At 36.6% G+C, this 25,696-nt stretch overlaps 1 protein-coding gene across 1 annotated transcript; it reads left to right on the top strand.

Annotated features, from left to right (window-relative positions):
* The first annotated feature begins 218 nt into the window (after positions 1-218).
* On the top strand, positions 219-25,349 carry LOC103998406 (DNA-directed RNA polymerase V subunit 5A). Its single transcript, XM_009419875.3, has 4 exons — positions 219-1,092; positions 12,727-12,903; positions 13,528-13,641; positions 24,981-25,349. The coding sequence occupies exons 1-4, from the start codon at positions 844-846 to the stop codon at positions 25,104-25,106; spliced, it is 666 nt and encodes a 221-aa protein (XP_009418150.2). The 5' UTR covers positions 219-843; the 3' UTR covers positions 25,107-25,349.
* The last annotated feature ends 347 nt before the right edge of the window (positions 25,350-25,696 follow it).

Raw genomic sequence — 25,696 nt, 5'->3', positions numbered from 1 at the left:
ATATATATATATATATACATATATATATACATACATATATATATATATATACATACAAATATATATATATATATATTTGTATGTATATATATATATATATATATATATATATATATATATATATATATATATATATATATATGTATAGCCATGTCTTCCGCAGGTTCCCTATGGAACTCGTCGTTCGGCTCTGGAACAAGCGAAGAAGGGGGCGTAGGCATATTCCTCAAAAATCTCCTTCGTTTGATCGGCTAACGACGAAAAAAATCCCCTCTATTTTGAACAGAAATCCACATTGTTAGCATCGTTACAAAATACCAGGATTACCCTAATTTCCCAACCGAGGGATACTCATCCACCGGTGAGAACTTATCTCGAAGATCATTTACTTGCATCCAACGGCCAATAGATGAGGGGCAAAGTAACAGTCGAAGGTGGGATACGGAGGGTTAGGTCTGTTCTGCAGTACCTTCGCGCAAGAAATGGGGGGCTGATGAGGATTTAGCTCTGTCCAACACAGATCCTCCCAGAGATGGAGCCGCAGCATTCTGCGTCGATGCCACCATCGCAGCCACAACCTTGCTGCCGGTGATCTCAGAACAAGCCGCCTTCCTAGCGTCAGTAGGATCGGAGGAGGAGCTCAGACGAGGATCCGGAGGTCGGAAACGGACGACCTTAGGGGGATTAGGAAGGGAAGGGGAACACACAGGCGGAGATGACATTCTGAGCTTTCCCTTGCTCGCTTGCCCTTTTTTGCGCTTGTCCGTGGCCTCTGTTAATCCCACTATCATCCACCCCCAGGGCGAGGGCAGGACAGACGAAAGAAGGACAGAAAAGACGAAGATGGAAGAGATGGAAACGGATGTGATGCCAGAGTGCCTGATCTCGTTCGTTGACTCTGGAACTGTTGAGAGTCACCGATACTTTCTGGCTCGGCGTACCCTGCTGGAGATGCTCCGGGACCGTGGCTTCCCGATTCCAGACGACGACCTCGCCATCAGCCTCCCTGCCTTCCGCGCCCGGTTTGGTGACAACCCCAAGCCCGAAGACCTTAGGATCTCTACCACCATACGCTCCAATCCCCCCAAAAAGGTACCTCTCTCTCGTTCTCTGCTTGCTTCATAAATCCATAGATGTGGTCATGCCTTCTTCTTGCGTAAGGCGGTACGCTGTCTTGTTGATCAGAGAGAATCTTGGAGTTTGAGAGGTTCAACTTTCTTTACATTCTCCTAATTCTTGGTTTTAGACTCTGCCTCTCTTTATTGCAATTTCCCACTGTTTTAGCATCTGAATATTTTGAGTTGATATAGTATATGATTGTCACTGTGAGATGTACTGCATAGTTAGTTGCTCTTGTTGGTTTTTCTTTTCTATATTTTGATGTCCGATACCTTGCAGTTAAAGAAATTCAATGAGGGGAGATTATTAGTTGATACTGTTTCCCCTCAATTGAATATTTAATGAAGTATCGCCAACTGAATATTTCACATCTTCAATTCCGGAATATTCTCTTATCTCATCTTTGCTACCTGTCAATTGTGCCTTAGGATATGTGGATATGTAGTGCCTTAGGATAATGTGGCTATCCTTCATCTTGATTAACTATTTTATTTTTTCCTTTTTATGTTAAGTAAAAGTGGTTTCCATTGAAATGAGTTCTAGAACATGGTCAACAAAAACATATTGAACAATGGAGATTTTATGAAGCTGCACATCTCTTGCTATCAGATATTTTGTTTGTTTTTTTCAATAAAATTGATAAGGTCTTGAACATCACCAGGTGCGTAATAAGGTTGAGGTTGGAGGTGACAAATAGGTCTTATATTTGCATTGAAGTATATGGTAAGAATAACAAAGACACATCAATAATATTTATGGCTTGAGAAACAAGACATGAAGCATTCTCTAGATTGAACTTTTAGAAACTAGTTACACTCTGCCTGATGAGATAACTAACAATTAACTCGATAGGCCTAAACTATTAGCTAAAATGATTAAGCTCAAGTTAATAACCAATTAGCTTTATAAACTGGTGGACTTTTCCTCCACATTCAATATGAGACACATTCTCATCAATGCCCAACTCATAATCTAGAGTCAAATCCTTAATCAGGGACTGCCAAACTCACAAACTCAGCTCATGTTCTACTCCAACTTAGCTCAAGTTCAAGCAGCCTAAAGGATCAAACTAGCTCAATCTGAGTTGGACTCAGATTGAAATGAGAGTTGGACTTTGAATGAGAGTCCAACCCTAGTTAAGAGTCTTCCCCTCCATATCCAAAAATTGGTGGGTGCGACAACCCGTAAAACACAGCAATCAAATAGAGGCAACAGTAGCCCAGAGAGAGGTGTTGACCCCAGAGGGAGGAGGAAAGAAAGATGGAGGCAGCAACAAGTTGAGCCGCAAGAAGTCCGAGCTTGTTGCTTATGAAGTTCTTTTCATAGTTACATGTTTAGGTATACCTTTTCAAGAAACAATCTAGATCATTTTCTCTTTGTGTTCTATTGTCTTTCAGTGCCTTTATCGAGCTTCCCATGAAGAGTAAATTTGCTTGAAAGAAGGATCATGATCACCGGATCCTTGTTTCTATTGCACATAGTTTCTATTGAATGTGTAACCCGTAGGACATGCCATCGACAGTTAGTAACCTTGGTTTTTTCTTTTCTATATTTCAATTTCTGATACCTTGCAATTAAAGAAATGAGGATAGATCATTAGTTGATACTGTGTCTCCACAACTGAAATGAGGGGAAATCACTAACTGAATAATGCACATCTTTGATTCCAGAAAATTCTCTTATCTCATTTTGCTACCTGTCTATTATGCCTTAGGATATGTAATGTGTTTATGTACTTCAAGCTATAATTTGGTTGCTATATTAGTGTGGTTATCATTCGTCTTGATTAACTAATTTATTTTTTTTCTTTTTATTTGAAGTAAAAGTGGTTTCCATTGACATTAGTTCTATGACATGGTCAACAAAAACATATTGAAACAATAGAGATTTTATGATGCTTCACATCTCTTGCTATCAGCTATTTTGTTTGTTCTTTTCTATAAAATTGATAAGGTCTTGAACATCATCAGGTGGGTAATAAGTTTGGGGTTGGAGGTAACAAAGAGGTCTTAGATTTGATTTGAAGTCTATGATAAGAACAATGAAGACACATCATTAATATTTATGGCTTGACAATGAAGACACATCAATAATATTTATGGCTTGAGAAACAATACTTGGAAGTGTTCTCTAGATCAAAATTTTAAAAACAAGTCACATATAGCTTGATGAGATAACTAACAATTAACTTGATAGGCCTAAACTACTAGCTAAAATGATTTCCCTCAAGTTAATAGCCAATTAGCTTTATAAGTTGGTGCAATTTTCTTCCACATTCCATGTGAGAGATGTTCTAATCAAAGCCCAACTCATAACCTTGAGCAAATTGTTGATCAGGGATGATAAGCTCCGTTAAGGTCCTCCAACTCAGCTCTAGCTCAGCTCAAATCCTACTCTAACTTAGCTCAAAATCTAGTCGGCTCAAACCCAAGCTCGAAGTGCAAGTTCGATCAGCCCAAAGGATTAAATCAAGTCAATCTGTGTTGGACTTGGATTAGAATGAGAGTTGGACTTCGATTGAGTCCTACCTGAGTTAGGATTATTCCCCTCCACAACCAAAAATTGCAGGGTGTGACAACCCTTCGAACACGACAATTAAATAGAGGCAGTAGCAGCCTAGAGAGAGGCATTGATACTATAGAGAGGAGGAAAGAAAGAGGGTGGCAACAACAAGTTGTAGCCTCAAGAAGTCTGAGCTTTAGCTCGAGAAGTTTTAGCTTGTTGCTCACGAAGTAGTTTTCATAGTTACTATACATTTTCAAGAAGCAATCTAGATTGTTTTATTTATGTATTCTATCTTCTTTCAATGCCTTTATCGAGCCTCCCACAAAGCAAATTCGCTCGATCCTTCAACGTTTCTATTGCACATAGTTCTATTGAATGTGCAACCCCTAGAATGCATTGTGGATCACTAGTAGCCCTGGTTCAAAATCGACCAAAATTAGCCTTGTAGCTTATGCCATGGTGGATTTTCTTGTATGTACAATAGCGACCAAAAATAAAAGAAATGTCAAATGTCAGCAATATAAGCACATTGGAGCTGCAATATGTCAAATTATAGTGGCTAATTTATGACAAACAACTCAATTAAGGCAAATCCATGACAAATTATAGTAGCTAATTTAATTTTTAGGATCCATGTTATATTGATACCATATGATGGTGGTTTTGTTGAACATGTTGAGAGCCTCATGAAATGGTCATCCTCAATTTCACAAGCACAAAAAACTAATGAATAATTGCAAAAGTCTTGGTAAGTATCGACTTCATATTTTAATAAGTAACACATCATCTTAATATAACATCATTTGCATTGTAGCTGTGTAGCTTCACATCATAATCAAGATCATGACATTTTAGAGGTAATGTGATAAGACCCTAAAGTCTTATTGTCGCTCTGATACCAAATGGGATAAGACTCTAAGGTCTTATCGTAGAAGAAATGGAAGAAATGGAAGAAATGGGGATGCTCTGATACCAAATGATAAGACCCTAAAGTCTTATCGTAAAAAAGAAGAAGAGAAAGGGGATGATCATTTCGAGAGGATCGGCCCTCCTTGATCGCTTCGAGGGGATCGACCCTCCTTGATCGCTTCGAGGTGATCGGCCTCCTAGGGTTTGTCAAAAGACAGAATAGTATTTTTCATGGATTACTGAAAAGAAGCAGTTACATCCCTATTTATAGAGTTTCACCCAGAGTCCATCACGACTTGAACTCTAATAATAAATAAATATTAAATAAACATCTATTTGATTCTAACTGAACCAAACTTACTAAATAAACAACTGGACTAAACAGACTCAATAAACATTATTCAAAAGCTCAAAAAAAGGTTCCTAACAGTTCCTCCCTCTTCAAATCAGCCTTGTCCTCAAGGCTGAGCAGCATCAATTTCGGGGAGCTTCTCTTTCAGCACTTTAGCTATAGACTATGTACAACGCATCACAACACGTTGATCAAGTAAGTATGGTCTCCACTTTTTGATAGTGTAAGCAACAGGTCGGTCTTTCAGTGTAGTAATCGTTGCATTAAACTTCTGGCCCTGTATAATCAATTTTATCTTTGAACCTTTGTTATCACAAGTGAAAATCCGTCCATCAATGATCTTTACTTCGAATCTGTCATAGTCTTCAATGTGGTGGGCCAATCGGTCAACAGTCTCAATGTCCATAAAATTGTTAGTGCTACCAGTATCAATCAAAACTATAATAGGCTGATGCTCTAGAGTTCCGCCAACTTCCATAGTTTGCGGGTTAGAGTAGTCGGCTAATGTATGCATTGTATGTACGATAGGTTCAACGTCTTCATTAGAATTTATACCTTCATGAACGGAGTCCACATTCTTAGTTTTCGGCTCCTCTCCAATTGGTTCAATCATCAGAAGTTGCCCTTGTTTACATCGGTGCTCCATACTCCATTTTTCATCATAGTACAAACCCCTTGCTGATCTTTCCTTGCTAATTTTTTTCTTATGTCCACCGTGGCCGTCGCCTCCCACTCGAGTCACCACCGCTGCCAGGGGATGACGCTGCCAGCGTCCCACTCCGCTGCAGCCCTGCTCCTCTTCTCCACCGCCGCTGCAAGGCAACTCCTTCTCCACCGCCGCCGCTACTTCCCGGCCGATCGATTACCCCCATCGTTGCCTCCCAGCCGAGAAACCACCGCTGCCAGCCAACGACGGTGGTTACAATCGGCGGTTTGTTGACAAACAACTCAATTAAGGCAAATCCATGGCAAATTATAGTAGCTAATTGAATTTTTAGGATCCATGTTATATTGATACCATATGATGGTGGTTTTGTGAACATGTTGAGAGCCTCATGAAATGGTCATCCTCAATTTCACAAGCACAAAAAACTAATGAATAATTGCAAAAGTCTTGGTAAGTATCGACTTCATATTTTAATAAGTAACACATCATCTTAATATAACATCATTTGCATTGTAGCTGTGTAGCTTCATATCATAATCAAGATTATGATATTTTAGAGGTAATGTGATAAGACCCTAAAGTTTTATCGTCGCTCTGATACCAAATGGTAAGACCCTAAAGTCTTATCGTGGAAGAAAGGAGAGAAATGAGGATGCTCTGATACCAAATGGTAAGTCCCTAAAGTCTTATTGTCGCTCTGATACCAAATGATAAGACCCTAAAGTCTTATCGTCGCTCTGATACCAAAATGATAAGACCCTAAAGTCTTATCGTAGGCTCTGATACCAAATGGTAAGATCCTAAAGTCTTATCGTCGCTCTGATACCAAATGATAAGACCCTAAAGTCTTATCGTCGCTCTGATACCAAATGGGATAAGACCCTAAGGTCTTATCGTAGAAGAAATGGAAGAAATGGGGATGCTTTGATACCAAATGATAAGACCCTAAAGTCTTATCGTAAAAAAGAAGAGAAAGGGGATGATCACTTCGAGGGGATCAGCCCTCCTTGACCGCTACGAGGGGATCGGCCTCATAGGGTTTGTCAAAAGACAAAATAGTATTTTTCATAGATTACTGAAAAGAAGCAGTTACATCCCTATTTATAGAGTTCCACCCAGAGTCCATCACGACTTGAACTCTAATAATAAATAAATATTAAATAAACCTCTACTTGACTCTAACTGAACCAAACCGACTCAATAAACAACTGGACTAAACAGACTCAATAAACATTATTCAAAAGCTCAAAAAAAGGGTCCTAACAGTTCCTCCCTCTTCAAATCAGCCTTGTCCCCAAGGCTGAGCAGCATAAATTTCGGGGAGCTTCTCTTTCAGCACTTTAGCCATAGATTATCTACAACGCATCATAACCCGTTGATCAAGTAAGTATGGTCTCCACTTTTTGATAATGTAAGCAACAGGTCGGTCTTTTAGTGTAGTAATCGTTGCATGAAACTTCTGGCCTTGTATAATCAATTTTATCTTTGAACCTTTGCTATCACAAGTGAAAATCCGTCCATCAATGATCTTTACTTCGAATCTGTCATGGTCTTCAATGTGGTGGGCTAATCGGTCAACAGTCTCAATGTCTATAAAATTGTTAGTGCTACCAGTATCAATCAATGAATGAAATGTTATTCCACTCTATGGATAAACCCAAGGAGGCCGATCCCCTCGAAGTGATCAAGGAGGGTCGATCCCCTCGAAGCGATCAAGGAGGCCGATCCCCTCGAAGCGATCATTATCATTCCCTTTTCTCCCCTTTCTTCGACGATAAGACCGTAGGGTCTTATCAATTGGTATCAGATCGACGATAAGACTTTAGGGTCTTATCATTTGGTATCAGAGCATCCTCATTTCTCTCATTTCTTCCACGATAAGACTTTAGGGTCTTACCATAATGCTATATTTAGCTTATAACCTTTATGAAAAAGACGTCTTCAAGGTTATGTATATTTGAAATGTTTATTTAAGTATATAAAGCAAGGTATACAATTTCGAATAATACTATCCGTACCGGGTGGTATGTATCAACGATTTAAAAAGGCGCTCGGGCGCTCGCCTAGGAGCTCGGGCGAGGCGAGGCGAGGCCCGAGCGCCTCGCTAATCTCCCAGGCGGCGCGCTTCAAACAGGCGCCGCCTGGGCGCTCGCCCGAGCCCAGGCGCTAGGCGCTTCGGGAGAGCGCCTATGATAACCAAGGCGACCGAACCAGGATTTTAGGTCTAGTTCGGTCCTGGTTCGATGTCCGATGGTTAGTTGGTTCAATCAAACCAACTAAAACTGATATAAGTGACAACCGAACCCTAACCCTCGCCGCTACCGCTCCCGATCTCGATCCCGCTGCTCGTTGCTGTCGCTACTCGCAAACGCTGCCGTTGTCGTCGCTCATCGCTTTCGCTGCTCGCCGCTCCTGCTCCCGTTGCCGCTACTCACCGCTGTCGCCGCTCGTGCCTCCCGCTGCTTGTCGCTCCCTCTCCCGCTCCCGCTGCCGTTGTCGTCGCTCGCCGTTGCCGCTTCCTCTTTTCTCAGTCAGCAGGCTCAGCACCCCTTTACACTTCCTTTTAAAAGTATACGTATAATGTATACTGTTAATATTATTAAGTTTATTTAAAATGATTAATTTTCAATACTGTTAATAGATTAATAATATATTATTGTGATTTTGTATCTTAGATTTTCTTAATTTAATAGCATATTTTTATTTAAAATTTTAAATAATTATATATATTAATTATATTATATATTTTTATATTTTAGCGCTTCGCTTCGCTCGGGCGAGCGCCTAGCGCCTTGGGCGCTTTTGGACCTTGGCGCCTTTTAAATCACTGGTATGTATCGGTCCGTCAACTGACCGGTACACGAACCGCCCGTTACCGGATGGAATATATATATATATATATATATATATATATATATATATATATATATATATATATATACGAGGTGACATCCCGCCTGGGAAGAGAGACGACGTCATCGAATTATATATATATATATATATATATATATATATACCGAGTAGTATATCGAATGTTATATCACTCGGTATATAGTATTGTACTGTACCGAGTGAATGTCGAAACTCTGGTATGGTACGATATTTCAATCCTTGATATAAAGCACAATAAAAATATCTTATTACTTGTTATGTTCACTAGGCTTCTAGTTATCCCATCTGTGATTAATGACACCAACATAAGTGTTTGCTTTCTCCACATTAGCAATGACCCCTTTATCTCCCGTACTATTTATACCAAGTGATAGAGTACCTATCTATGGCCTTTGGCTTTTTCCCCATATTTAAATGACATAGGCTTAGCTGAAATTGCTTAAGTCATCACGTACCCTTTGATATCTATTCACAAAGGGTCAGCCTAAGTGCAATCTCACATAGGTCCCTATGGACTTGCAAAGAAGGAAAGTTGATTGGTTTCGAAGATGAGTGACAGACAAGTTCCAATGTCTCTTTCAAAATCATAGCATTTAAGCAATTTAACAAATAGTTGGAATGCAAGGAGAAAACAAGGAATATGAGAAAATATGGAATTTGAACACTAAAAAGGCATACAAGTCCAGTAATGGCCACTTGATCTTGTGCATGGCAAACCTACACACTTTGCGTACAAGATTATAATTACAAATCAGAGTCCAACTTTGTATGATAGCCCCATTCAGCCTAGTGTCACCCTAGTGGTTTGAAGGTGCTGAGATGACTAACGCTTTGGTCATGCGCTTGATGAAATTAGGTTGTGACATGCAAAAAATGAGAAAATTTCAGATTTTAAGGGTTAAATTAACTAGAAATAAGTCTTTTGAAGACCTAAAAAAAAAAGGTTAGTTAGGTCTTCATAAGACTATTTTTTAAGGTTTTATGAAACCTTTAAGAAAAAAGTTAAATTGGTGAAAAGTGAAAATAATAAAAAAATTCAACCTTTTAAGTAATTAATTAACTCAAAATAGAAAAAATAGAAAAGTGGTCATTTAAAGCTTCACTTGAATTTTCAAGGTTTCATTAAAATTTTTACTAGAAAACCTTGTACTTTCACCTTTAATTGATAAAAATAAAATAAATAAAAATCTATAGCTTTTTTAGTCTAAATTAACTAAATATATGTCCTTTAATGGCCTAAAAGTTAAAAAAAAAAAAGATCAATTAGGGATTCATTAGAATTGAGATGAGAATGTTGAGATTGATGTATGGAGTTACGAGGAAAGATAGGAAAAAAATTATTTTTATTCGTGAATAATTTAGTATTGTTCTAATAGGGGATAAAATGAGAGACAATTATTTAAGATAGTATGAACATGTATTTAGGAGATCTACGAATACCGTAGTTAGAAGAAGTGAAATAATTATTGATAAGAGCCAAAAAAAATACCTAAAAAGATTTTAATATTAGTTATAAATAAAGATTTAAATACTCTTAAATAAACATGTGATTTATTTATAAATTTTAATAGCAATAAAAGATCCATATAGTCGATCCCAAATAGTTGAGAGTTACAACTTTATTGTTATAAGCATTATTTGATATTTCCAAGGATTTATAAAAATATTGATATTTTTGGATAAAAATAAATCTAAGTTGCACGGGCATTTTTCAAATAGGACCCAAAAACAGTGTAACAACATTTAAAAATTGTAATGCCCCAGCCTAGTAGAAAGTCGACAATGCTACAGTGTTGCAATCCTAATTTATTTTCACATAGCATTTATTACATATTTTAACCCATTGACAATTCACCCATTAGACATTGTTCAATAAATTTGACTCCTTCAGAGTATATAATATTTTAATCCAAATAACATATATACAAAATAAATCTAAATGCATAATCATACCCCAAAATTTTGATTCATTCTTCTATCAATATAAAATAATGAGCTACTTCTCAAATCTGAAAAATTAAGAACTAATCATATGCTATCAAAACTTATCATAAATAAATATTTTATTTTAAATATATATATTCTTTATACATTTAATACCTGCATGGATATCAAATACTTTCTTTATGCTTATACAATTTATAATTAAACTTCCTATGCATTTTGAATCATAACTTGCTAACATAATTCAAAGACGAGTGTAGTCAAAGGTGCTAGGTGCTAAAATGCACCAAGGTGCCAAAACACTAGAGGCACTTGCACGAGCGTAAGCGAGACACTCTTAAATATTCAAAATTTAAAAACTATATAATTAAGGAGAAATATGATCACTAAAATATAAATTGGAAATTACATGAGTTTTATGTCACTTTATGTTATAGATATCACCATCAAAACATCAAATTACATTCATTTAAAGTGCCAAAGTACTATAATGTCCAAATCTAATAATAAAAATGCCAAAATAAAAGAAAATTTATAATAAATATCCAATAATTTCCTTTAAGAAAGTTAATGATCTTCAAATTTATAGACTATAGACCATTATTAATGATGATTAACATTACATGATTACAAGAGAGAGAAAGAGACTAATCCATGGAAACTTGAAACCTCAAAAAGGGTTTTAGGCTAGCATATCCTCAAGTCAAGTTTTGAAAACCAACGAGATCCAGCGAGAAGGTCTAGCATATCCTCAAGTCGAGGGATCGAGAAGTGATATTTTATTGTTATTTTTGTTGATCGCTCAACTATCGATACACATCCTCCGAGACCCATTTTTCTTAGAGGTTAGCAAGGTAGGGATAGCGCAATGATTGAGATTGTGTCACACAAATCCTTTAGCCGGAAGTTCTTCAACTTGCTTGTTTAACTTGACTCTCTCCTTAGGATTCATCCTATAATGTGGGAGATTAGGGAGCTATGATCTTGGGACAAGGTCAATGGCATGTTGGATTTCTCGTAAGGTGGTAGCTCATTAGGTAATTTTGAGTTATGACATCCGAGAATTAATCTAATAAGGATTTAACCTTAGGATTATGATTCTAATGCTATCAACAATTTGTCTTTTGGTAACGAGGTTGTTAATTATTGCAATGCACAAGGTAGAAATGTAATGTTTTAAATGGTTCTCACTTCTTTTTTCTCAATTTTTGTCTTTCTTTGGACAACTTTTAGAGGTTTAAATTTTAGTGGTACTATAGTTGTAGCTAAAGGAGAGAGAGAGAGAGAGAGGATGATTAAAAAAAAAGAAAGGAGAAACGAGGGGAGAAGCAATGAAAACCATGATATAAAGAAATATATGAATTTTCTTTTCGACAAAAATATTGGTGAAGTTTTCAAAAAAGTTATCAGGTATCGAGAGCTAAGTCCACCAATTTCGTAGGGATAGTCACCCCAAAGTCCAACTCCACTTGCAAGGAGTTGACGTTGGAGGTGCAAAGATCCTTGAGTGTTGATTAAAGTTTTTGTTGCTAGTTGGAATCCAATTGGTTACAAGGCAGGTTTCTTGATGGTTTTGATACCAAATTGATGTAGAACAAAATAGAGAGAAAAGAGAAGTTGAGAGAAAGCAAGAGAGCAAGATAGCAAGAGAGGAGTGTAAAAGACTCGATTCTGAAGTGTTTGATTCATTGATAAGCCTCAGTATTTATAGGCATTTAGGAGCCTTTATACAATCAAATGCAGGCAATGATTCCCAAGAGTAATCATCTAGAAAACATGTATGTCTTTTAGAATTCCAAAATGTGGCTTTTAGGATACCTAAATAGTGAAGGAGTGCACTTAATACAAAAGTGCACTTAATGCAAAAGGAGTTCCTAGGTTAGCACCTAGAAAGACCAAAAGATATATCAATTTTCAACACAATTTTTAGATATTCTAGGCCAACTAATTGATGATTTTTTGTTGATTTCTTTACCTAGAATAAAATTTTCGGAAATCCTTTATAATGCCTGATGGTTTTCCATCATGGTGTGGCTATGACAAAGGTTACGGCACCGACTGCAGTTGAGCCACGAATGCAGTGAACAGCTGTCTATTACTGCTATGTAAATATTTACTGCTGTGTAAACAACTGTTTGCAGCAGTAAACAGCTGCCAAAGGCATGGATGCAGTAAAGAGATGTATATTCACTGCTGTGTAAGCAACTGTTTGCAGCAGTAAACAGCTTCTGTTTGTTCCTGATATGGAAATGTCCTTTTTTGTTTTTCTTTTATTAAAATTCTGCATCTTTTGGTATGGAAATGACTTCGTTTCGACTTAACAAATTTTCTTCTTCAGCTTCTTGTCATCTTCTGTGGAATTGAACCTTTGAAGTTGTCAACTGTGCGTGAAATATACAGCTGGGTTAGCAAAGAACACTTGACTGGGTTAATATTAGTGTTACAAAGTAAAATGACATCCAAAGCTCGAGAACTTACTGAAGAGATTTTCAAATTCAGACTGGAGATATTTCAAGTACTCTCCACTGCTCAAAATTTATGACTTCTTTATGGTTTTCATTTGATCCCTTTCTTTGGGAAAAGCTCAAAATATTAATTTATCTAGATATACTAACATGTATGTACTTGCTTTTCTGCTGTCAGCAATAATACAGATACTTAGCTTGTGAGCATTTGTCGTTAATTATTTAATTAGAATTTCATATATTTTATTTTGGAACAGAGACATATTTATTGCATTTCAGTGTAAGAAATCAAGTCAGAACTTCCAATGTTTATTTTGTGTTTCAATTATAACATAATTTGGACTATTAATCCTTATTAGACATTAGTTGTTAAGAGTCAAAGTTGATCTGGATCTTTTGCTGATGTCTGCAGAAAAATTATGTATTAGTTATATAAAAATTTCATATTTATAGTAAAAGGTTACCGTAATGCTTTCATAAATCAAGGTCCACAGTCTCCAAACTAAGTGCTAACATGTTATATTTATATGAAACCAACTCAGCTTAATAAAAAACTCGTTCAATGCCCATCCTTATTCATTTTTGTTTCTTTATTTTGCCTCTTATAATTTAAAGTACACTTAAGAAATTTCTGTTGTTTTCTTCCTGATGCTTAATTTGCTTTTCAATATCAGATAACAGAATTGCTGGTCAATATCACAAAGCACGTTTTGAAACCAAGGCATGTCTTACTTGCTGCAGAAGAGAAAGAAAAGCTCATAGCAAAGTATAACGTGGAGGACATCCAGGTAGAGAGCAAATGATGGTTCCAACTTAGTTGTTAAATTTCACTCTTAATGACTCTTACTTTATCCCTTCTAATGGTTGGAAAAAATAAATTATACTGAGGGACACACCCTTTTTTGGTTGTTTCTTTGTTATGAAATTGTCATGGTTTTTATTTTTTAGATTAAAGGTGATTTGCCTTATTATATCATATTACCTTGCCCAAGCTAGAATATCCATAATATCTTAGAATATCATGGAGTTGACTTTAGTTTAAATTATTTCTTGAAATAAAAATCCATGAATTTCTTTGTTCACCAAAATTGAATTCCGATACATGTTAAGATTTGACAAAGGTGCATCGAAGATAAGTTGAATTTTGTGCTCAATCGTATATCTAGGACGAAGCCCATTGGTTTTAGTGAAGAGTTGTGGATACTTTGGGCTACTTCTCGAACCTTTGGACTAGGGGTTGGATCTAAGTCTATAACCTTTAGTCTAGCCATCAGTGATAGACTCAGATCTAGATGTTAAACCGGTGCAAGTTCGGTTAAGTCATCATTGATGGTTGCAGTTGTCGTTCGTCGACTTTAATCGTTCTTCCACTTATTTAGGAAGAGTTTGGGGTGAACCTTCCAACACTTCTCCCTATTGTGACTTGCAATTCTTCCATGCTCACAAAATAGATCACTCTTCTTTGAGAAGAAGAGGTTTTACCATTCCCAGTATTCTTCTTGACCTTCGGGTAACCTCCTTTGGCCTTTTTTGCATTTTTCTCGTTGTGGAATTGGTTCTTTTTCTCGATTGTCATCGCCATCACACTTGTGTTCATGATATCATAAACTTTGAAAAGGCTCAACTAAATATTAATTAGTGCATGAAGACCAGAGGTATACTTCATTATCGTCGGGTGATCCTAGAGAGAAACCTCGAGTGTTATTGCTTGTCATTAGAATTTGGTGGTATACTCTTTCATTGATCCCAACCTTGGCATAAGTAGTGCCACTTCCGTCATTGATCTTTAATATACCCCATCAGGTAGAATTCTTGACGAAGAAGCCTTTTGAATTATGCCCGTGTTACTTCTTCAATGCCATAGGTATTTGAAGGTATGTGTTCCGCTAAGCAAGTGCATCACCCGTCAACTTGAATTGAACAAACGTGACTTTATCTTCACTATTGTAACCATAGAGTTCAAAATAGGTGTCAAGTTGATCTAACTATGCATCCAATACCTCGACATTAATGAGTCGTCATAGAAGGGTTTGTCGATGCAAGCCTCGACTCGGAATGACCAAGACTTTATTGTTGGTTTGGGCTCATATCCAACCCATCATGTTCTCCATATATTGCGATAAGATTGCGATTTGGGCAGCAAGGTTAGTCGAAGGTGCTGAATTATTGGTTGCCATCCTGTCGTCACCTTTTTTCGTCGGTGATTGAGGTTTGAACTCCAACTCTTATAGCTCTTCACTTGACACTTCGTATCCTTGCCTCGTGGTAACCATCCATAGGCCAAGGATCATTGCTCTGATACCACCTAATCCATATGAGGTTTGGACTCGAGTTCAAGCTAAACACGGGTCGTATGTTGTTTTGTGGTGGAGTGAAAGCTCACTGTAGAAAAAGTGTAAAACCAAAAAGAACTCTATTGTTTTGAATTAAAAGTGCCTACTATAAAATACAAAGGACTAAGTAACAGTGATTTAAAAAGCACTAGGCGCCAATGTCCAAAAACGCCCGAGGCACTAGGCGCTCGCCCAGGCGCTCGCCTAATATAATTAATAAATATAATTATTTAAAAGTTTAAATAAAAATATGCTATTAAATTAAGAAAATCTAAGATACAAAATCACAATGTCACATTAACAAAAAGTTTCAAAATTCAAAACAATAAAATTTTACATCAAAATCATTCATCATAATCAATATTATCGTCATTTTCACACAAATCATCTTCATTGAATTTGTCTTCTTCCTCTTGTCCTTCGATTCCTTCCTCTTCATCAAGATATGTTTCATTCTCTATGTCTTTAACAATAGCAGGAGCCGAGCTTGATGCTTTTGCACTCATTTTTCTCTTTGACATCTGTCTTGTATATGTTTGTAATTCTCCAGCACCTGAAGCTCTTGCCACATCTCCCCATGTCAATCTATCATCTTCAAATGCAAGCTCGTCTCCAACATCTTGCAAGTTAGCACCCATTTCTCCTACTAACTACTCATCTGAATCATCAATATCTTGCAATGAGATTGAATCAAATCTATTTTTCAAATCATGACGAGTCTTTAAAGCTTGATTATACTTTATGTAAACAAGATCGTGCAATCGTTGATGTTCTAACCGATTTCTTCTCTTCGAGTGAATCTGTCATGTCATATAATTTAAAAATATATTAATACATATATCTAAATAAATAAATAAATTAAAACAAAAATATTTAGTAATACTTACATGCTCAAAGACACTCCAGTTTCGCTCACAACCCGAAGCACTACATGTCAAACTAAGTACTTTGATAATAAATTTCTGTAAGTTCGGGGTGGAATTTCTAAGTTGACTCCACCATTCAGCTGCAAAATTTATGTTATTATTAGCAATAACATAGTAACATAATATATATGAAATTAATTATACCAAATTATTAATACCTGGAGAGGTAGTTGTCCTGGATCGAACGACAATTGGAATTCCAAAAAGACCTTCAGCATTTTTATATAAAGATAATTCATGAATAATCTTTTCTTGAACCTCAAGGCTGGGAACTAATCTTGCAACGCACTGATATAACCCACCCAAAACTTCTACATCAAATCCAACAGATTTAATTTTATAAAAGAATTCAAGGTTCAAATAATATCCTGCTGCATTTAAGGGACGATGAAGTTGACAATTCCATCTTTCGTCAATGATTGTAAAAATTTTCTCATATTTTTCTTCATTTTAATTAAAAGATATTTTAATCGTCTCCTTTTCTCTATCCATAGCCTCATAAATATATCCCATTGCAGACTTATTTTTATTATCCACCAACCGAAGGACTCGAACAAGAGGGCCCATTACCTTTAATATATAAACTACATGATTCCAAAAGGATGACATTAAGATGATATCAACAGCCCTCTTGCCTTTTGCTTCTTTTGCCTATTTGCTTGTCACCCATTTCTCAGAGGTAAACATATTTCTCAGAGTATGTTTTTGACGATGCACGCTCTGTAATGTCAAGAATTAAGTAGCAAATCGGGTAACACCATATCTCACTAATTCTTTATTCCCTATAAATTCTCTCATCATATTCAAAGCCCCAATGTGATTATAAAGAAATCCAACAACAAAAATTGCCCTTTCTAAGGTTTTCTTGATTTCTAAGATCTTTCCAATATCCTCCAACATTAAATCAATACAATGTGCTGCACATGGAGTCCAATACAAGTGGTCTTTTTGATTCAAGCAATTTACCTGAGACAAAGGATAACAAAAATGATAAGACTTAAGAGTTTAACACATTTAATTGAAGATAAAATAATTAATAAAATCAAAAGATGAATATTACCAACTAAAACATAGTTGCTTCTATTGTCGGTTATGATTTGAACGATATTTTGTTCTCTAATTTCTTCCACGAAGTTGTCAAGTAAATTATATATCTTGTCTCCAGATTTTACAAAAGATGAAGCATCTATTGACTTCACAAACATAGTCCCTAAAGAACAATTAACCATAAAATTAATTATACTCCTGTGCCTCCTGTCAGTCCAAACATCTGACATAATAGAGCAACCATGTGTTGCCCATGATTCTTTATGACCCTTTAGTAAGTCATTTGTATAATTCAACTCTTTTTGCAGCAATGGAACTCGTATCTCATAATAACTTAGAGGTTTTAATCCTGCACCATATCTTCTAATAGTTTCAATCATATCCTTAAAACCGTCTAAACGAGTTGTACTAAGGGGAAGACTAGCCTGATAGAAGAAGCGAGCAATGTGCCGAATTGTTCTTCCTCTGATTTCTTTATCACAAGCATCACTTATATTTGTTTGTCTAAATTTTGAGCCTCCTGCTTGCCCTTGTTGTTTCTGGGATCCTTGAAGCATATATAGATCCATCGGTCTTTTTTTACCTTTCTTAGTACTCATAACTTCTTTTCCCTTTTTGTCGTATACTCTTTTTTCACTTGGGTTAATACTCATAGAATAATCTTCTTCTTCATCCCTGAGATGTTCAACATTGTCTTCTGGTAAATTCCCGTAAGATTCATTCTTTTGTGTCTTCTTTTCATTCATATAACTCAACAACTCTTCTTTTACCTCAGGTGGATATTTTTTACAAGTTGCTACATTCTTGAAATTTCTTACTAGATGTTGTTTTGCACGAAAAATACCACCTCTGGTAGTCTTATCGTAGAATATGCAAGTCACTGCATTATGATCTTTCGGATCCTTCAAATAATTATACTTCCATGCAGGATCTTTTTTTGATACTATTGGAGACTCTATTGAGTTGCTCTTTACATTTGCCATTTATGTTGAAACCTAGCAATAATTTCAAATAAATAAAAATTAACAAAATTAAAATCAAATAATATATTATTAATCTATTACCAATATTGAAAATTAATCATTTCAAAATTCAAATAAACTTAATATTAAGAGTATACTGTATACTGAGCCTGAGGGAGAAACGAGGAAGCAGCGGCGAGCGGCGGCGGGAAAGGGAAAGGGAGCGGGAGGCGCGAGCAACGGGAGGGCTCGCGGGAGTCGCGAGCAACGGGAAGGCTCGCGGGAGGGCTTGCGGGAGTCGCGAGCAGCGGGAGGCACGAGCAGCTGGGAGGGCTCGCGGGAGGCGCGAGCAGCGGTAGTCGCGAGGGCTTGCGGGAGGGCTTGCGGGAGGCGCGAGCAGCTGGAGGGCTCGTGGGAGGCGCGAGCAGCGACAGCGATGAGCAACGGGAGCAGGAGCGACGAGCAGCGAGATCGGGAGTGGCAGCGGCAGCGGGTTAGGGTTGGGTAAGGGTTATATCGGTTTAGTTGGTTCGATTGAACCAACTAACAAGCGAACCAGGACCGAACCAGACCTAAAATCCTGGTTCGGTCACTTGGTTTACCCAGGCGCTCGCCCGAAGCGCCTAGCGCCTGGGCTCGGGCGAGCGCCCAGGCGGCGCCTGTTTGAAGCGCGCCGCCTGGGACATTAGCGAGGCGCTCGGGCCGCCTCGCCCGAGCGCCTAGGCGAGCGCCCGAGCGCCTCTTTCAATCACTGCTAAGCAAAGACTAAAAGAACGATGAAAGATGACTTGTGCTACAAGAACATGCTGTACTTGACAATAAACTAGTTACTCTCAGCAAAATTACTACCGATTTCGGTCTTCTTGTTCTACCCTGCTGATGAGGTTGCGGCAGAAGGTAGAAGTTGCTGAAGATGTTGGATGAAGCATGAAGAAGAGTTTCAGCCTCTAGAACCAGAGGAAGGAGAATCTGCAGCCGTAAGCTTGAACTCGATGGAATCTCTCCTGTTCTCTTCTCATGGCTAGGGCCAGCTGGAGGATGGAAGGGCTGATGCTTCCAATACTTAAAGGCTGTGCTAATCCCTTGGATTTATAATTGTGCAATTGTGGAGAAAGTCCTAGGTGAGCCAAAAGAAGATCCCACTGACGAATGTTTTTACCCTATAGCTTCTTAAAAATTCTCAAACTTTGATTGAAAACTTCAGTTTGATCATCAAGTTATGGACTGTAAGATGAATTGAAAAGAAGATTTGTTCCCAATTTCCTCCAAAGAGTATGCAAAAAATGGCTCAAGAATTTTGAATCTATGTCAGAAACAATGTATTTAGGAATACCATGGAGATTCACAATTTCACAAAAATATAAGTTAGCAATATTAGATGCATCCAATGTCTTATTGCAAGGAATAAAATGTGTCATTTTAGAAAACTGATCCATGACAACCATAATTGATACTTTGTTCCTCTGGATTTTGGGTAAACCTACAACAAAATTCTGGCTAACATCCTCCTAAGGAGCATTACCATGAATTTTGCTTATGACTTTTTCAATTTGACAAATTTTATAACGTTCCATGTACCATCTTTACATCTTTGTCCAATTTTGGCCAATAAAGATTTTCCTGCACAAGCGTTCAAATTTTGTCTCTTCCAAAGTGACCACCTAACCCACTAGCATGAGCTTCCTTAATGATAGATTCTCTTAAAGAACATTGAGGAATGCAAAGACGATTAATCCTGAAAAGATAACCATCGTGAAGTAGGAATGATTATGATTGCCACTTTCACACTTTTTCCAAATTTCCTTGAAATAAGGATATATTTATAAAGCTCTCTTAGGATTTCAGACCCCACAATGTTTACTTGCAATTAAGGAGTATTTTCTGCTTAAGGACATCAACAATAATATTTTCAATACCAAACTTATGCTTGATAGTAAAATTATAGGCTTGGAAAAACTCAACTCATGTAGCATATTGCTGACTATTGATGTATTTCAAAGCTTCATAATCAGAGTAAAGCACAAATAGTTTTGGAAGTAGGTAATGATTCCAATAATTTAAAGCTCCATTAATTCTCAACTTTTCACTAAAGAAAGTAATTAGATTACTTCTTGACTACAAACAACGCCAATTCCCAAAGCATCACATTCAACTTTGAAAACTTCAACAAAATTTGGGAGTATTAGGATAGGAGCTTCAGTTACCTTGCTTTTTAGAATCTCAATGCTCTTTTGGACCTTATTTGTCCATTTGAAACCATCTCCTTTCAAGCATATTTGTGATTAGAGCCACAATAGAATTGAATCCTTTTATAGATCATCGATAAAAAGAGATCAGACCATGAATGATAAAAAGAGATATGAAAGCTCTGGATTTCAGTATAGCTTCCACTTTGCTAGGATCTATCTTGATTTCATCTATAGATATAATATAGCCTAAAAAAATGAGGTTATCACTGAAAATTTATATTTCTTCATGTTAGCTTTCACAAAGTAATAAAAACCTTACGAAGATGTTGCAGATGTTGCTCCTCATTATTGTTATAGATAAGAATATCATCAAAGTATATGATAACAAATTTTTCAATAAGATGTTCAAAAAATATGATTTATGAGGCACAAAAATGTATTAGGAGCTTTTGAGAGATCAAATGGCATTACCATCTATTCATAGAGACCATCCCTTATTTGAATGTTGTTTTTTATTCATTTTTGGGTCTTGTACAGATTTCATGATTGCCACTGCAAAGATCAATATTGGAGAATATAGTTACCTCTTCAAGTTGGTCAAGAAGATCATCTATACGAGGAATAGGAAACCGATAGTCAATAGTAATCTTATTTATAGCTATGCTTTCTACACACTTATCATGATCCATCTTTTTCTTTGGAATGAGGAGAGCTCGAAGGCTCAATTGTGATTTTGATTTTGATTTTGATTTGACTTCAATCTTAAGAACACCTTTAACACTTCCAAACTATTTTAACTAGGGATATAGGGTTTAAGAACTCATCGCTCTAAGGAATCCACCAAAGAGATAACACCTCGAGAAACACAACTTGTATTCAAAACACTCTATGTCTTCAAGATTTACAATCATGAGGTATGTATAGTGAAGGTGATTAACTTCTCCACCACTTTTAAGATTTAAAATAAATAAAAACTAATTAAAGAGCTATAGAATAACTAAAAGTCATCAAGGGACTTGAAAAGGTGAGAAGAACCTTCTTCCAATCTTGGTAGAGAACCCATCAGGACCTTTGCAGAGAGAATGAAGCATAACTTTCTCTAAAAAAGTTCCAAATCGCATTTTGTAAAATGTGTTCGATTCCTAATTTAATAAGCTTTTAAATGATGTATAATTCATACCATAAATATCTCAGAATTCATCTTGGAATTATTGTGAAATGAATATTCATGACTCTTTGGAAACTAAAGAAATTAATTTGATTATCTTGACTTCTCTTGATTCAAAGTTTGAAAACAGTCCCATGTCGTGATCCTAAGGTTCCTACCAGTAGGGGCACCAATCTGCCTCATCCAGCCATTTACCAATATGTGGTTTTTAAAATGAGAAAGTTGAACACCCAATCTGAGTTGAAAAAGTTACCAAAGATAAGCTGAGAAAGGGCAAAAGAAGCAGTGATAAATAGGCTCTTGCTCCATGCAACACAAAGGACAAACAAAGGTGCTACTAACTCCACTTTGAAACAATCTACTGGAAATAGGAAGGTGACTATGCAAAAGGTTCAAGCAGAACAATTTGATCCTAGGAATCCTTAAGAACCTTCATTATCAGCAAGTCTTCGACCATTGGTGCCTTGCCCAGGTCTCCCACCATCACATTGGTTAGGTGAGATGGGGTCATCAAACACTTTGCTCTCAGATGTAATGGAAGAGGGACCAGAGTCATTAAATAGGTTCACAGGCAAGTTAATGACAACCATCACATCCCATTAATGCTCAAATCAGGTAGTTTAATTTGATCGGTACACCACAGCCTGAAGCTCTCAAATTGTCGCCTGTCATCTAGGCTAGGCTCACTTGAGGCAGGAGCCACAGTTATTGTAGCATCAGATGTCATACCATCAGTCCTGGTTAATGTCTTGGAAGGATATATGCTTTGAGAAGTGAGAACTAGGTCAATAAATTTGAAATTGTTGAATCAAGTTGTACTGATTTTTATGTATAACTTTGATTTCATTGTGATAATTGAAAATTGTCACAGTTTTTATTTATAGCAATGATAATTGAAAATTATTATCATGACAATTGAAAATTATCGCATTTTGATTACATTATTGAATCAGTTTGTAGTGTTTTGTAGTGAACTATTGAACATCTTGCATTCAGTTTGTTTGTTCCGAAAGAGTTCAGGTATGAAGTTGATTCATTTTAAGATCAAGAAACCAAAACAATTTTTTCAACGATCAATAGGATTCTGTTTAATGATTGCTAAATTCCACAAGTGGAAAAATGAGTCCAAAATAGATTAGGTAAGGATTTCAATAGCTGAAGGCATCTTGAACCAGGATATAATGAGCATATATCAATATTGATTCAAAAGTTCTTTTATTTTTTGAGTTTCAAATTTGTGTGGCATTTTTCCTACAAGCATTTGAAAGGTAAGTCCTCTACCTTATACTTGGGGGAGGCTAATAAATTTTTAAAGTAGTGTTTCTTTGTAATAATGTGTCTATTTAGATTAGGAATTTGGATACATTTAATTTCGTGTCTAATCGTATATGAGAAAAGAGAATATGTAGGCAGTGTCTTGATAAATGCTCACGAGTAACTAGTAGATCTGAGCGAAAACATTAAATGGAATAATGATTGGACACTGAACTGAAAGACTAACATAATAATTATTTGGATTCCATGGTTCTATGTTTTGCCTGGACTGTTACATACCAGTCCAATGGCCTAGTGGGTCTGTAGCACGGACTGCGGCACATGCCTCCCAACACTGTATACCATGTGTCGGTACACTGGCATGATGTCCCAGACATGTACCGATGTTGCTGGGACCAACCTGTGTCTGGTAACTGAAACATATATCATGTTGGAAATTGTACCTAAAGGGTTAATCTTCAAAAGATAAACACCTGAAGTTATGGAACTAATTTAAACTGAAAGAACCTATAAATAGGTTATGAGCTGGATGCTCTACACGAGGAGTATGTCTTTTGCTATATAAATGATATTATAGACTTTAACTAGTTAATGTTTCAACAAGTTGTTTATATTAAAACATGTAGAAGCATAGTGGCAGAGTACACAGGTGCTTTCTGGTTAACATATAAAATGTGTTGAGATAAATCCTGAGAATAAGACCACCTACCTAGAAAAAAGAGACTAGAAGAGCCACAACTCTTAATAGTCACATCCCTGATCTTAAGAGTAAGCTAACACAGCTTTGCAGCTAAGGCTACTCATGAAGCAATCATGCAACAGATGAGTCAAGAGTCAAGGACGACAGTGAGATAGTTGAGGTGGAGGGGCAGGTATTGTATAGGACATATAGATAGATTTTAGTTATGTTCTCTAAAACATAACTTTTAAAGGTATATTTTTGTAGTATTTGGTGAGATGAAATCTTTTACCAAATAAATTAGAGATGATAAGTCTTATATTGATGAATTAAAATGAATCTCTTTTTTTCCATAGCAAAAACCTTAAAGAGTAAGACTCTTAACAGTCACGTCCCTGATCTTAAGAGTAAGCTAGCACACCTTTGCAGCTAAGGCTACTCATGAAGGAATTGATTATACACCAAATGAAATTCAAATGTGGTCAGTTGCAGGAAAGGAAGTGGGAAATCATGCAGCAGATGAGTCGATGACGACGGTGAGGTAGTTGAGGTGGAGGCACAGGTACTGTATTATGACATATAGCTAGATTTTGGTTATGTTCTCTAAAACATAACTTTTAAAGGTATATTTTTGTAGTAATTGGTGAGAGGAAATATTTTATCAAATAAATTATAGATGATAAGTCTTATATTGATGAATTAAAACGAATGACTCTTTTTTTCCATAGCAATAACCTTAGAGTAAGACCCTTGACTATCTATATTCCTTGCTAAAGAAAATATGTTTTCTGAGCGATCAAGATGACTACTCTCTAGATTGGTGATTATATTTTCTGATTAAGACAAGTTAGTGATCTAGGAACTGGTTTCTACTTTGGTTTTTGTATTTTTTATAATTGTAAAGCATATAGAAAAGATATGGTATTGGACATGGTCAACTGGTGGGATTGGTGGTGACCTGTACAGATTCTTTTGCTGTCAGACTGGTGTTTTATTTCAATTCCAATGAAGCTTAGAGTTGATTTTCATTGCGCAAAGTGCCGGGGAATACTAGGTCTCCATGAGTTTGGTGACTTTAGATCCAAGCTAAGCTCATCATAATTAGTGTCAGACAATGATACATTCATTTCATTCACTAGATTATGTGGTACCCTATGATGTGTGTTTCTCCTTCTGTTTGTATAATGTTAGATTGTGGTATCCTATGATGTATTGATGTATTTTCCTGCTTCTGTCTGTATAATGCTAGATCAAGAAATTTTTCATTTTTAAGAAACTGTTAAAAATGTTGGTAATTCTGTCATATCATGCCAATGTGTTTGGTCTTTGGATGAGCAAAAAGCGGACTGCAAATATAAGAGAATGGTGACATATATCTGGACTCAAAGTGGGTTATTTAGCTTTTTCTTATCATCAATAATTTGGTTAAGGTTTGCTCTAGCACTTGGATATGATCAAACAGAGTTTGTTTTTAACCAATGGCTCCCTTCATAGCATCAAAATTCTTGTCTTTAATTCACCACAATTGTATGGATATTGGTTTTGCAGTTGCCTCGCATGCTCAAGAGTGATGCTGTTGCTCGATACTATGGGTTTGAGAAGGGACAGGTTGTGAAGGTCACGTACAATGGAGAGCTCACTGGGCATCATGAAACATACCGTTGTATAGTGTAGTATGCTGTAACTGGGTGGTATTTTGATGTTGTTCCAACTGTGGTGGTCATGGTCTCTGTTGAGATATCCTAGGACTCTCATTGGACAAGTTTCAGTGTAATGGAAATTTCTTCTCATTTTTTAAAAAAACACTGATGTAGTTTATTGGCACCTCGAGCATGTAAAGGTTAGATATTTGCAGTGTTGAATTGCTACAATGTCTGCAAACTAATGAAGGTCCTTGCCATACTTCAAGGTTCCTCTTGTTGATTCTCAGACTTTTCTCAAACGACCATGTGTGAAATGCTTCTTTCCTTCATTTACTATTTTGTTTAAAGTTCTAGAATCGATTCAATCGTTGATATGTAGATGTGCCAAATACCATCATACCTCTTTCTATATAATCTTGGACAAGTCCTGTGTCTTGCCCTAACATCTAGTGGCTTTTTTCTTTTCAATGACATCGAGTATTAATGACGTCTCCTGTAGTGCAATCTTGAGTTGGCTGATGCTTTAGATATGAACTGTGGAAAACAATGTTAAATTGGTGCGTCCTGAAATTGAATAAGAGGGCGCACTTGAATGATAGGGCGTAAATATTTATGGTTGAA

Source organism: Musa acuminata, chromosome BXJ2-9 (assembly GCF_036884655.1).
Source record: "Musa acuminata AAA Group cultivar baxijiao chromosome BXJ2-9, Cavendish_Baxijiao_AAA, whole genome shotgun sequence".
Classification (NCBI taxonomy): domain Eukaryota; kingdom Viridiplantae; phylum Streptophyta; class Magnoliopsida; order Zingiberales; family Musaceae; genus Musa; species Musa acuminata.
Note: the sequence above shows the minus strand (reverse complement) of the source record. Positions and strands in the feature narration are given on the sequence as shown.

Excerpts from the sequence above, each read along its gene's own strand:
- LOC103998406 (XM_009419875.3), top strand. The coding sequence starts at position 844 with ATGGAAGAGATGGAAACGGATGTGATGCCAGAGTGCCTGATCTCGTTC. Across the intron at positions 1,093-12,726 it reads GCTCCAATCCCCCCAAAAAG|CTTCTTGTCATCTTCTGTGG; the intron begins GTACCTCTCTCT and ends TTTCTTCTTCAG. Across the intron at positions 12,904-13,527 it reads TCAGACTGGAGATATTTCAA|ATAACAGAATTGCTGGTCAA; the intron begins GTACTCTCCACT and ends TTTCAATATCAG.